General features: G+C 39.5%; 2 protein-coding genes across 2 annotated transcripts in view; both read right to left on the reverse strand.

The window, feature by feature from the left end:
• LOC122440146 (prolyl 4-hydroxylase subunit alpha-2-like) overlaps positions 1 to 14,207 on the reverse strand; it is a 117,122-nt gene that overhangs the window by 34,788 nt on the left and 68,127 nt on the right. Inside the window, exons 6-7 of the mRNA XM_043466008.1 lie at positions 4,967 to 5,035; positions 4,355 to 4,450 (exon numbers count right to left, since the gene is read on the reverse strand). Coding sequence (XP_043321943.1) covers positions 4,355 to 4,450; positions 4,967 to 5,035 — 165 coding nt within the window. The remainder of the gene's footprint in view (positions 1 to 4,354; positions 4,451 to 4,966; positions 5,036 to 14,207) is intronic.
• On the reverse strand, positions 8,359 to 9,436 carry LOC122440145 (protein MIS12 homolog). The gene has a single exon (XM_043466007.1). It carries the CDS (start codon positions 9,360 to 9,362, stop codon positions 8,742 to 8,744), a length of 621 nt encoding a protein of 206 aa, XP_043321942.1. The 5' UTR covers positions 9,363 to 9,436; the 3' UTR covers positions 8,359 to 8,741.

Raw genomic sequence — 14,207 nt, forward strand, 5'->3', positions numbered from 1 at the left:
GAACTTAGTCAACCACTCACCCTGTTTACCCATTAGGACATTTTCTAGATTCTGAAACTGTGCACAATGGAAGATTAAGAAGCTAATCAGAGAATCTCTGGGGAAAAAATGGATTTGGGGGGCAGTGTCAGATACTGAGTATACAAGGATTAGAACTGTAGAACTGCCAGTGAGACAGATCCAGGGAATACTCTTGGCAGAGAAGTTGCAACTCTATTATTTCTCAGATTCCCTTACTCGCTGGCTTCCTGTTAGGTTCTGATGGTGGAAGGCACTAGAGGGAGACTGTATGGCACCAGACAGGTAACAGTTGCCCTAGAACCAGTGATTTTTTGCATGAGAGATGGCTTTATAATTAAGCCATTGAGATTTAGGGATTATTTTACTACTCTAGCATAAACCTAGTCTATCCTAATAAAATATGTAAAAAGAATCTTTGTACTTCATACGAGATACAAAAATAAAACCTAGGTAAATTAAAGATATAGATGAAAAAATGACTATAATGCTTTTAGAAAAGAGTATAAGAAACACCCTTATGATCTTGGGATACAGAAGAATTTCTTAAAAAGACATACAAAGTGTAAATCAAAAAGGAAAAGCCTGATAAACTTGACACAGAAATTAAGAACTTCTGTTCAACAGAGACAGAACTAGGATTAAAAAGACAAACTAGAAAAAGATATTTCAAAACATGTAACCAACAAAGAGCTTGTGTCCATAGTATATTAAAAACTTGTATGAATTAGTAAGAAAAAGACCTGAATAGACAAATATGAAATCTAAAGGCTAAAAAGCATACAAGAAATTATTCAATGCCATTATAATCATGTTAAGATAGATAACACTATATACATAATAAACTAGCTAAAATGCAAGAATATGACAAGACCAGCTATTGAAGAAAGTTGGGATAACAACTCTTATTCCTAGTAGCAATGTGCTCAACCACTCTAGAATATATTATACTAGTAAAGTTGAAGACTTGTCTACTGAGATTCAGCATTTCCACTTCTAGATATATATTCTACAGAAATGTGTTTATTTGTACCAGAAATCATGTATAAAAATGCAATGACAGCCTTATTCATTAAAGACTGAAACCAGCTTAAATGTCTATCAACAGTGTATCAGTATATTATAGTACTGTCCTATGATAGATACTAACAAAAGTGAACTAGACAAATTAACATAAATTACAGCTGCACAACAACATGAATGAATCCTACAGACAACTATCAGATAAAACAACACAAACACGTCCCAAAATATACTCCTGATTTCACTACAAAAAGTTCAAAATCAGGGAAAACAAAATAACTACTATTTATTTATGGATACAGACCTTGATAATAAAACTACAAAGAAAAGCAAAGGCATGACCACCACAGATCACTAGGCAGTGGTTACCACCAAGGTACTGGGGGTAGGTCAGAGATGTGATCAGAGAGGCTCACAGGGGCTCCTGAGGTATAAGTTTGAAAATAATCTCTTCTCTAACCCAGATGATGGTGACGTGGGTGCTCATGCTCACTTTCACAGTCTTCAAACTGTACATCTACGTATCACAAACAATTCTGGGTGTGTATTTCAAATTTTTAAAGTAAGAAATTTCAAATTATAACAGCATCACAACCATGGACATACATGATCTCTATGTTCTCTGAGATGCAAGGAGACTGACTCCCTCACTTTCCAGAAAGGATATTGATGCTTAGAGGAAAGATAAGTGGGAAACCATGTCTAGCACCTAACATCAGAGTTTGTCTCTTAAGATTTCATTATCCAGATTCTCCCTGTACAGAGAAGATGCACAGGAAATGGTAAACTTGGTAAAAGCTCCCCATCTTAAAAAATATATAGTCTAAATAACGCTCGTCAAGGCTTCTGGCAGGGAGGGACATTTTATTTTTTAGTTAAAGCCACATTACTAGAAATTCCATAAAAACAAGCATGTAAACAAGGTATTAGAACTTTGGTTCACTGAAACATCTCACATCTAAAGCATTTCAAGTACAAAAGCACCTTGCTATGTGCCAGATCACCTGACTCAGCTCCAACCCTACCTGAGCGGCTGGAGATAGCACAGGCTGGCCAGAGAGGCTGTGGCCAAGGTCACCCAGGATGTTCCCCAGTCCACTCTCTACTCCACACAAATATTCATGCCTCCGAAAACCTGCCTGATGGGACTGAAACATGAAGGGGGGTCTGCCACATTGAACCTGAAGACAACATGGGTTGTGGGGCCAGGAAGGTGAAGGGCAAAAAAGGATGAGTCAACTTCTGTTGATCCACACAGCCTCATTCATAGAACCACTTATTGGAGAATGGACAGAAATAAGTAGATTAGTTCAGCAGCCAAAATGAATGATTCCTTCATGATGACTCCTACACTGGGCCTGGGAGTCAGAAATGAGTAAGACTTGGTTTTGGGCATCAAGTTGCTTATAAACTGGTGAGGAAAAGAGGTAACTGTACAAAAGTCTGTCAGTAGCACAAGATATCTGTGTGTAGGCTGCCACAGAAATAGAGCTAAAGAGAGTCTAACCATGTTGGGGAAGAGGAAACCCTAGGGCTGGGACAGAAAGCTGAACAGGAGTTATCCAGGGAAGAAAATGGACAGAGCAGGTAGTTCCTATACCAAAGGGGTCTGGCAAGTGGGAAGAGGATGAGAAAGAGAGCAAGGAATGATCCACGCTGGTATGCGTCAAGGACCCCAAGCTTGATATTGCTGGGATATGGAGGGTGGAAACCGAGAGATAGGAGATGAAGCTGGAGGTTAAGATTATGGAAGTCCTGGACGTCAGCCTCAGGGGCTATGGCAAGTGGATCAATCTTAGGAAGCAGAGTTGGTGCTAGCATAGTCTATTACTTAAAGCTGTGCCTTAAAGGCCCATGAATCATGATTTCATTTCTCAATATAGACACATTCATAATGAATTCTAAAAATTGATTTTAACGCATTAATGAAGTCATAATACTTTAAAATATAATTTATAATACTTAATTTTAAAAGCAACATATATACTTTTTTGGAAGTCAAACTGTTCCACAAGAATTACAATGATACACAGCAATCTCCTACCTATCTCTTCGCACCACCAATTCCCACTTCCAGAGGACATTCAACTCCTTTAGCTGTTTCTTCTGATATTTATCTTTATTTTTCTAAATAATATACCTACAGTGCTATTTCTTTCAATTTTTGATCTTATATGATGATAGTCTACCATGGAAGATGGAGATTTGGAATTTTTTACACTACTCTTCAAATACCTATTTCACACTCCTATCTCCCAATATAGTTAAATTACAAGTTTAGTTAAATTAATATTTAGTGTTTACATTATTATGTCATTTATGTAAATATTGCTCACACCTAAGCCATCTAATAGATAAAACAGGTGATACTTGAACCACACAGGTCCATTTATATGTGAATTTTTTTTAAGCAGTTTAAATACTATAGTACTATACAACCCCACAGTCAATTGAATCCACTAATGTAAAAGCACAGATATGAAGGAACCATGTACACAGAGGACCAACTATAAATTATATGCAGATTTCCAACTGTGCTGAGGGTCAGTACTCCTAATCCCCACTTTGTTCAGGGCTCAACTATACTTCTATTTCTTGTACAACTTTTTCTTTTTCCTGAAGACAGCAATTATCTCATTTTCTTTTTAATTTGCTTAAGTTTCCATGAACCTATTATTACGTATCCCCATAATTCTCTAAGAGGGCTATAAATTCTTCTCTTTGTGATCACTTCCTGTCACAACCTGCTTCAAGCCTCTCCACGGCTCACCACAAGCTGCTTCCAGAACAAAGTTCAAGTTTCAGCCTCCATGGTTTGGTTCCAGCCTTGACCTTCATCTCTTGACCCCTGTGCTAAGGCCTCTTTCCGTGCAAGAGACAAAGGCAGCCTGTCTCCACACCTACAATGCTGCTTTTAGCCTGAGCCTTGTTCCATGTGGGCTTTGCTTGCCTGAGACACCTTTTCCCATCTCTGATTCCAGTTCTCCCTGACTGCAATCTCAGAACCCTTGCCAGAGTCCATTCCTCTTGACAGCCATGTTCAAGAAGTCTCCACAAGGTTCCCATAGTATTCTGAGAATGTTCAAGGGAAACTCAAATCAATTGTTTTAATATTCTCAACAAACTAAGTGGGTAGAGAGCTACATGCTGAAAGAGGGCTCCAAAGTAGTTAGTGTAGGAGATTCTATATAAGGAAATTGTCTTGCCTTCATAAGAACATGGAAGCAGTTCACTCCCAGCATAGAGCCTAAGTTTGACCACCAAAACCTAGTGTGAGGTCACAATGGCTAACCCCACTTCTTATATCACTCACCCCATTTGCAGCCCACAAGCACAGGACAGGCAGCATTTTTGTTAGGTAGTTGTCTTTCCCACTCCACAGAAGGTTATACCAGAATATGGCTGTACCCTGGAAAGAGAGGGCTTATCAGAACGTATCTTGTTGCTGGTTTTGAGGAAACAAATCAGAAACAGTCCTTGGAAGACACAAATTTTGAACTCCAAAAGAGATGCCACTTGTGATAAGCACATGACTTATTTTTGTCCAGGGAAAGTCGTCAGCTACCTATATAGCCACCACTCCAGTTTCACACGGTCTCTGGGACCTGGCCAGAGTACTTCTGAAACTCCAATCTGAAAGGAAACACTCTCACCAAAGTGTCAGGGCACAGAGCTCTAGGACTCCATGGGCATTATGCAGGCAGTATCTACCCCTTATGACGTGGTGAACATCTGGAAACCCACCCGTCCTTGAAGGATCTCCTATACCTTTTCCCAAAGTAGTGGTCAAAAGATTATAGTCCAGGTACAAAGTTAGTTCCTGAGGCCATCACAGTCACAGTAAAGCAAGCTAAGGAATGAAGCAGGGAAATGAACAAGTCCTGTGCCCTGAAGCAACCAGTGACCTACAAAGAACACAAATTACCTTCTTGGGTGAAATCATAGCCCCCAGGTATGGGAAGACAGTGGCAGCACCAGCTTCTACATCACTCATCTGAAAACAAAGCATAATAGTTGGCCCTTCTCACTCAAGGCTCTTAGACTCTATATCCTGCTTGATTTGGGAAGGATCCAGAACACAAGCTGTTTTTCTTTGCCTACCACCCACGGTCAGGTCTCAGTAAAGATCAAGTTGGGCAAATATTTCTGGTCACTGACTATAAGACCTTTCTCTTTCGAGAAAGGGGAACTGTTTCATAGAGCAACAAGTTTATTTCTGTTGATACTTTCTGTGTGGGTCTTTTCCCCAGGCCTGACTCCTCCAGTTTTTGAACTCCTCAACCTGGAAAAGGTGCTCATTCTTTTCTCTGCAAGAATTCATAAGCAAAAAAAAAAAAAAAAAGAATTCATAAGCACCTGATACACAGTAAAAAAATTTTCCAACTCTGGAACAGTGATTAAAAAAAAATAATAGGTGTATACACTCCCTGCCTCACAGTTGGAGCTCCCAGTTATGTACTGTGGTTCTCAACTTTGCTTCTGCCTGACACACCCCCTCTGTCAAGAAGGGCTGACTACAGTTGACATACACTTGGAAGGGGTCATGAGAGGAAGACGAGGCCAGAGATCAATATCAGAGTCTCTGATGTCTATCAGTCACCAGTCTACTGGTGTCTGATCTCTAAAGGAGTCAGTGGCACAGTTCAAGTGGAGGATACTTAAACCAGAGCTCACTCCATACTTCTCAGCCAGCTAATCCACTCCTTTACTTATTTAAAATGGAAGCACAAAAAAAAAAAAAAAATGGAAGCACAGTTGTTGTGAAAGTGAAAGTCACTTAGTTGTGTCCAACTCTTTCTGACCTCATGGACTACACGTCCATGGACTTCTCCAGGCCAGAATACTGGAGTAGGTAGCCTTCCCTTCTCTAGGGGATCTTCCCAACCCAGGAAAAGGACTCAGGTCTCCCACCTTGCAGGCAGATTCTTTACCAGCTGAGCCACAAGGCTGTACAATATTACATAAGTTACAGGTGTTCAACAGAGTGATTCACCATTTTTAAAGGTTATACTCCATTTATAGGTATTATAAAATGCTGGCTATGTTCCATATGTTGTAACACTTATCCCTGTAGTTTATTCTATACCTATTTAGCTTGTACCTCTTACTCCCTTACCCCTTCTCCCCTCTCCCCTTCCCTTTCCCCACTGGTAATCACAAGTTTGTTCTCTATATCTCTAAGTTCCCTTCTTTTCTGTCATATTGACTAGCTTGTTTTATTTTTTAGATTCCATATGTAAGTGAGATCATACAGTATTTGTCTTTGACTTATTTCACTTAGCATAATGTCCTCCAAGTTCATCCACATTGCTGCAAATGGCAAAATTCTGTTCTTTTTTGAGTCTGAGTAGTTTATTGTACATGTCTACCACATCTTCTTTATCTGTTCATTTGTTTGGGCATTTAGGTTGCTTCCATACCTTGGCAATTGTAAATAATGTTTCTATGAACTATGAACCAGGGTGTACATATCTTTTTGAATTAGCATTTTTGCTTTTTTCAGATATATACTCAAAAGTGGAATTGCTGAGTCACAAGGTAAATAAGTCATAAAAAAAATAATGCTTTATTTTCAGAAATCTCCATTCTGTTTTCCATAGTGGCTACACCAATTTACATCCACACCAACAGCAAGAGGTTCCCTTTTCTCCATATCCTTGCCAACAGGTGCTATTTCTTTTTGATGATGGCTGTTCTGACAGGTGTGAGATGGCATCTCACTGTGGTTTTGATTTGCATTCCCCTGAGGATTAATCACATTGAGCATTTTTTCACATGCCTGCTGGCCATCTTCATTTCCTCTTTGGAAAAATGTCTATTAAGCTCTTCTACCCACTGTTTAAAAAAATGTATTTATTTTAATTGGAGGCTAATTACTTTACAGTAATGTGGTGGTTTTTGCCATACATTGACATGAATCAGCCACGGGTGTATGTGTGACCCCAAACCAAACCCCCCTCTCACCTCCCTTCTCATTCCATCCCTCTGGGTTGTCCCAGTGCACCGGCTTTGAGTGTCCTGTTTCATGCACCAAACGTGCACTGGTCATCTACTTCACATATGGTAATATACAGGTTTCAATGCTATTCTCTCAAATCATCCCACCCTTGTCTTAACCCACAGAGTCCAACAGTCTTTTATTTATATCTGTGTCTCTTTGCTGTTTCGTGTATAGGGTCGTCATTACCATCTTTCTAAATTTCATATATATGTGTTAATATACTGTTTTTTTTTTTTACTTATTTCAGTCTGTATAACAGGCTCCAGTTTCATCTACCTTATTAGAACTGATTCAAAAGCATTCTTTTTAATAGTTGAGTAATATTTCATTGTGTATATGTACCACAGCTTTCTTATCCATTCATCTGCCGATGGACATCGAGGTTGCTTCCATGTCCTGGCTATTGTAAACAGTGCTGAGATGAACACTGGGGTACATGTGTCTCTTTCTTTCTTTTTTTTTTTTTTATTAGTTGGAGGCTAATTACTTCACAACATTTCAGTGGGTTTTGTCATACATTGATATGAATCAGCCATAGATTTACACGTATTCCCCATCCCGATCCCCCCTCCCACCTCCCTCTCCACCCGATTCCTCTGGGTCTTCCCAGTGCACCAGGCCCGAGCACTTGTCTCATGCATCCCACCTGGGCTGGTGATCTGTTTCACCATAGATAGTATACATGCTGTTCTTTTGAAATATCCCACCCTCACCTTCTCCCACAGAGTTCAAAAGTCTGTTCTGTATTTCTGTGTCTCTTTTTCTGTTTTGCATATAGGGTTATCGTTACCATCTTTCTAAATTCCATATATATGTGTTAGTATGCTGTAATGTTCTTTATCTTTCTGGCTTACTTCACTCTGTATAAGGGGCTCCAGTTTCATCCATCTCATTAGGACTGATTCAAATGAATTCTTTTTAACGGCTGAGTAATATTCCATGGTGTATATGTACCACAGTTTCCTTATCCATTCATCTGTCTCTTTCAATTCTGGTTTCCTTGGTGTGCATGCCCAGCAGTGGGATTTCTGGGTCATATGGCAGTTCTATTTGCAGTTTTTAAAGGAATCTCTATACTGTTCTCCATAGTGGCTGTACTAGTTTGCATTCCCACCAACAGTGTAAGATGGTTGCCTTTTCTCCACACCCTCTCCAGCATTTCTTGTTTGTAGACTTTGGGATAGCAGCCATTCTGACCGGCATGAGATGGTACCTCATTGTGGTTTTGATTTGCATTTCTCTGATAATGAGTGATGTTGAGCATCTTTTCATGTGTTTGTTAGCCACCTGTATGTCTTCTTTTTTGTGTGTGTGTGTGTGTCATTTCATTTTATCCAAAGAGTAAGACAAAAAGGTCAAGGTTACAAAGGACTCACGACCAAGGTACAACTTTTACAAATATCTTTGAATGGCCAAGGAAAGCTTTACTTCTTCAGTCATGCCCCCAAATGAGTTCTTAATGAACCAAGAATCCCTTCCCACCCATTACAGACCTCTAATCACAGATGCTTCAAAGATTAGTTCAATATAAAGCACAGATGCTTCAGGAGAGTGGACTAAAAAAGAGGAGGATGTGGAATATAAGAAAGTGTGAACAAACAAACCCTCCCAAAAATATAGTGTTCACTAGGATTAAGGATATCATCGATATAAATCCCGTACCAGTCCACCTTGAGAAACTCCTTTTTCTATTGAGAAATCAAGATATTTTCAATCGTTTGCTTTCCTTTTCCACATTCTCTCTGATACTCTGGAGTTTTCTGGAGTTCTGGATCAGGAACACCAAGCCCTCCCTAAAATCACTAGCCCCATGGTCTCTGCCAACGTTTTCAAGTTCATCAAACAAAGACAATGTCTGTTTGAGTTTGGCCTGAACGTTTTTTTGCTCTTCTAATTCTGCAAGAAGGGCCTGCTTAGTGCACAATTCAGTCTTATACTTCTCCTGTAACTGTTCAATTTCTTTTTGGAGAAGGTGGAATTCTTCCTCACTGTAAGAATGTGTCTCCTGAGATTTATCTTCTGGAAGCAAGACGTTTGGGGGAATCCGCAAAATCAACTGTAAGAAGAGCTGCTCCATTTTGCCAAAAAGGTTATCAAAACGTCCTTTCATGAAGCAAAGAAACTCTTCTGTGCACTTGCGAATCTGGACTGCACTAATCGCACAGTCTGGGATGCCATCCAGCTTCTTTAGAATAACCTGTTCAACAGCCTGCATCACCTCAAACAGGTAGTCTTGAAAGGCAATGTAAATCCTAAGCATGCAAGTCTGCGGTGTGAAGCCAAAGAACTGGGCCTCATAGGCCATTGGATCAACAGACATCTTGGTGGGGTTTTTTTTTTTTTTTTGCTTTGTTAATTTTGATTGTGAACAACCCAAGCGACTATGAGAGTGATGAATTCCTGTATGTCTTCTTTGGAGAAATGTCTGTTTAGTTCTTTGGCCCATTTTTTGATTGGGTCATTTATTTTTCTGGTATTAAGCTGTGTGTGTTGTTTATATATTTTTGAAATTAATTCTTCATCAGCTGCTTCACTTGATATTATTTTATCCCATTTTGAAGGCTGTCTTTTCACCTTGCTTATAGTTTCCATCATTGTGCAAAAGCTTTTAAGTTTAATTACATCCCACTGGTTTATTTTTGCTTTTATTTCCATTACTCTGGGAGGTGGGTCATAGAGGATCTTGCTATGATTTATGTCAGAGAGTGTTCTACCTTTATTTTCCTCTAGGAGTTTTATAGTTTCTGTCTTACATTTAGATCTTTAGCCCATTTTGAGTTTATTTTTGTGTACAGTGTTAGAAAGTGTTCTAATTTCATTCTTTTACAGGTGGTTGACCAGTTCTCCCAGCACCACTTGTTAAAGAGATTGTCTTTTCTCCATTGTATATTTATGCCTCCTTTGTCAAAGATAAGGTGTGTCCATAGGTGCGTGAATTTATCTCTGGGCTTTCTATTTTGTTCCACTGATCTGTATTTCTGTCTTTGTGCTAGTACCATACTGTCTTGATGACTGCAGCTTTGTAGTATAGTCTGAAGTCAGGCAGTTTTGATTCCTCCAGGTCCCTTCCTCTTTCTCAAGATTGCTTTGGCTATTCGAGGTTTTTTTATTTCCAAACAAATTGTGAAATTATTTGTCCTCAGTTCTGTGAAAAATGCCATTGGTAGCTAGACAGGGATTGCACTGAATCTATCAATTGCTTTGGGTAGTATACTCATTTTCACTATACTGATTCTTCTGATTCATGAACATAGCATATTTCTCCATCTATTTGTGTCAGATTTGATTTCTTTCATCAGTGTTTTATAGTTTTCTATATATAAGACTTTTGTTTCTTTAAGTAGATTTATTCCTAAGTATTTTATTCTTTTCATCGCAATGGTGAATGGGATTGTTTCCTTAATTTCTCTGTTTTCTCATTGTTAGTGTATAGGAATGCAAGGGATTACTGTGCATTAATTTTATATCCTACAACTTCACCATATTCATTGATTAGCTCTAGTAATTTTCTGGTGGTGTCTTTAGGGTTTTCTATGTAGAGGATCATGTCATCTGCAAATAGTGACAGTTTTACATCTTCTTTCCCAATCTGGATTCTTTTTCTTTTTCTTCTCTGATTGCTGTGGCTAAAACTTCCAAAACCATGTTGAATAGCAGTGGTGAGAGTGGGCACCTTTGTCTTGTTCCTGACTTTAGGGGAAATGCTTTCATTTTTCGCCATTGAGGATAATGTTTGCTGTGGGTTCATCACATATGGCTTCTATTATGTGGAGGTATGTTCCTTCTATTCCTGCTTTCCGGAGAGTTTTTATCATAAATGGGTGTTGAATTTTGTCAAAGACGTTCTCTGCATCTGTTGAGAAAGTCACATGGTTTTTATCCTTCAATTTGTTAATGTGGTGTATCACATTGATTGCTTTGCAAATACTGAAGAATCTTTGCATTCCTGGAATAAAGCCCACTTGGTCATGATGTATGATCTCTTTAATATGCTGTTGGATTCTGTTTGCTAAAAGTTTGTTGAGGATTTTTGCATCTATATTCATCAGTGATATTGCCTTGTAGTTTTCTTTTTTGTGGCATCTTTGTGGCATTTTTGATATTTGGGTGATGGTGGCCTCATAGAATGAGTTTGGCAATTTACGTTCCTCTACAATTTTCTGGAAGCGTTTTAGTAGGATAGGTGTTAGCTCTTTTCTAAATTTTTGGTAGAATTCACCTGTGAAGCCATCTGGTCCTGGGCTTTTGTTTGTTGGAAGCTTATTGATTATAGTTTCAATTTCCATGCTTGTGATGGGTCTGTTAAGATTTTCTATTTCTTCCTGGTTCAGTTGTGGAAGTTATACTTTTCTAAGAATTTGCCCATTTCTTCCCAGTTGTCCATTTTATTGACATAAAATAGTTCCTGATAGTAGTCTTTTATGATCCTTTGTACTTCTGTGTTGTCTGTTGTGATTTCTCCATTTTCATCTCCAATTTTATTGATTTGATTCTTCTCCCTCTTTTTCTTGATGAGTCTGGCTAATGGTTTGTCTATTTTATTTATCTTCTCAAAGAAGCAGCTTTTAGTTTAGTTGATTTTTGTTATAGTCTCCTTTGTTTCTTTTTCATTTATTTCTGCTCTAATTTAAATTATTTCTTTCCTTCTACTAACCCTGGAGTTCTTCATTACTTCTTTTTCTAGTTGCTTTTGTTGTAAAATTAAGGCTGCGACGGACCACACAGAAGTGTGGCCGAGAGGAGCTACCCCACGCTGGAGGTCAGGGGCGGTGGCTGAGAGGAGCAACCCCACGTCCAAGGAGTGGCAGCTGCGTGGGTGCAGGAGGGCAAAGAGGAGCTATTCCACGTTCAAGGTCAGGAAGGGCAGCCGTGAGGAGATACCCCTCATCCAAGGTAAGGAGCAGTGTCTGTGCTTTGCTGGAGCAGCCGTAATGAGATACCCCACGTCCAAAGTAAGAGAAACCCAAGTAAGATGGCATGTGTTATGAGAGGGCATCAGAGGGCAGACACACTGAAACCATAATCACAGAAAACTAGCCAATCTGATCCCACAGACCACAGTCTTGTCTAACTCAATGCAACTTAGCCATGCCTTGTGGGGCCACCCAAGACAGACGGGTCATGGTGGAGCAGTCTGACAGAATGTGGTCCACTGGAGAATGGAATGGCAAGCCACTTCAGTATTCTTGCCTTGAGAACCCCATGAACAGTATAAAAAGGCAAAATGATAGGATACTGAAAGAGGAACTCCCCAGGTCAGTAGGTGCCCAATATGCTACTGGAGATCAGTGGCAAAATAACTCAAGAAATAATGAAGGGATGTAGCCAAAGCAAAATCAATACCCAATTGTGGATGTGACTGGTGATAGAAGCAAGGTCTGATGCTGTAAAGAGCAATATTGCATAGGAACCTGGAATGTTAGGTCCATGAATCAAGGCAAATTGGAAGTAGTCAAACAGGAGATGGCAAGACTGAAGGTCGACATTCTAGGAATCAGCTAACTAAAACGGACAAGAATGGGTGAATTTAACTCAGATGACCATTTTATCTACTACTGTGGGCAGGAATCCCTTAGAAGAAATGGAGTAGCCATCATGGTCAACAAAAGAGTCTGAAATACAGTACTTGGATGCAGTCTCAAAAATGACAGAATCATCTCTGTTCGTTTCCAAGGCAAACCATTCAATACCATAGTAATCCAAGCCTATGCCCTGAGCAGTAACAGAGAAGAAGCTGAAGTTGAACGGTTCTATGAAGACCTACAATACCTTTTAGAACTAACACCCAAAAAAGATGTCCTTTTCATTATAGGAGACTGGAATGCAAAAGTAGGAAGTCAAGAAATACCTGGAGTAACAGGCAAATTTGGCCTTGGAGTACAGAATGAAGCAGGGCAAAGGCTAATAGAGTTTTGCCAAGAGAATGCACTGGTCACAGCAAACACCCTCTTCCAACAATACAAGAGAAGACTCTACACATGGACATCACCAGATGGTCAACACCGAAATCAGATTGATTATATTCTTTGCAGCGAAAGATGGAGAAGCTCTATATAGTCAGCAAAAACAAGACTGGGAGCTGACTGTGGCTCAGATCATGAACTCCTTATTGACAAATTCAGACTTAAACTGAAGAAAGCAGGGAAAATCACTAGACCATTCAGGTATGACCTAAATCAAATCCCTTATGACTATACAGTGGAAGTGAGAAATAGATTTAAGGGACTAGATCTGATAGAGTGCCTGATGAACTATGGACAGAGGTTCGTGACATTGTACAGGAGACAAGGATCAAGACCATCCCCATGGAAAAGAAATGCAAAAAGGCAAAATGGTTGTCTGAGGAGGCCTTACAAATAGCTGTGAAAAGAAGAGAAGCGAAAAGCAAAGGAGAAAAGGAAAGATATTCCCATTTGAATGCAGAGTTCCAAAGAAGAGCATGGAGAGATAAGAAAGCCTTCCTCAGCAATCAATGCAAAGAAATAGAGGGAAACAACAGAATGGGAAACACTAGAGATCTCTTCAAGAAAAATTAGAGACACCAAGGGAACATTTCATGCAAAGATGGATTTGATAAAGGGCAGAAATGGTATGGAACTAACAGAAGCAGAAAATATTTAAGAATAAGTGGCAAGAATACACAGAAGAACCGTACAAAAAAGATTTTCACAACCCAGATAATCACGGTGGTGTGATCACTCACTTAGAGCCAGACATCCTGGAATGTGAAGTCAGGTGGGCCTTAGAAAGCATCATTACAAGCAAAGCTAGTGGAGGTGATGGAATTCCAGTTGAGCTATTTCAAATCCTGAAAGATGATACTGTGAAAGTGCTACACTCAATATGCCAGCAAATTTGGAAAACTCAGCAGTGGCCACAGGACTGGAAAAGGTCAGTTTTCATTCCAATCCCAAAGAATGCTCAAACTACTGCACAATTGCACTCATCTCACACGCTAGTAAAGTAATGCTCAAAATTCTCCAAGCCAGGCTTCAGCAACACGTGAACCGTGAACTTCCACATGTTCAAGCTGGTTTTTAGAAAAGGCAGAGGAACAAGAGATCAAATTGCCAACATCCGCTGGATCATCGAAAAAGCAAGAGAGTTCCAGAAAAACATCTATTTCTGCTTTATTGACTATGCCAAAGCCTTTGACTGTGTGGAT

This window comes from Cervus canadensis, chromosome 4 (genome assembly GCF_019320065.1).
Source record: "Cervus canadensis isolate Bull #8, Minnesota chromosome 4, ASM1932006v1, whole genome shotgun sequence".
Taxonomy (NCBI): Eukaryota; Metazoa; Chordata; class Mammalia; order Artiodactyla; family Cervidae; genus Cervus; species Cervus canadensis.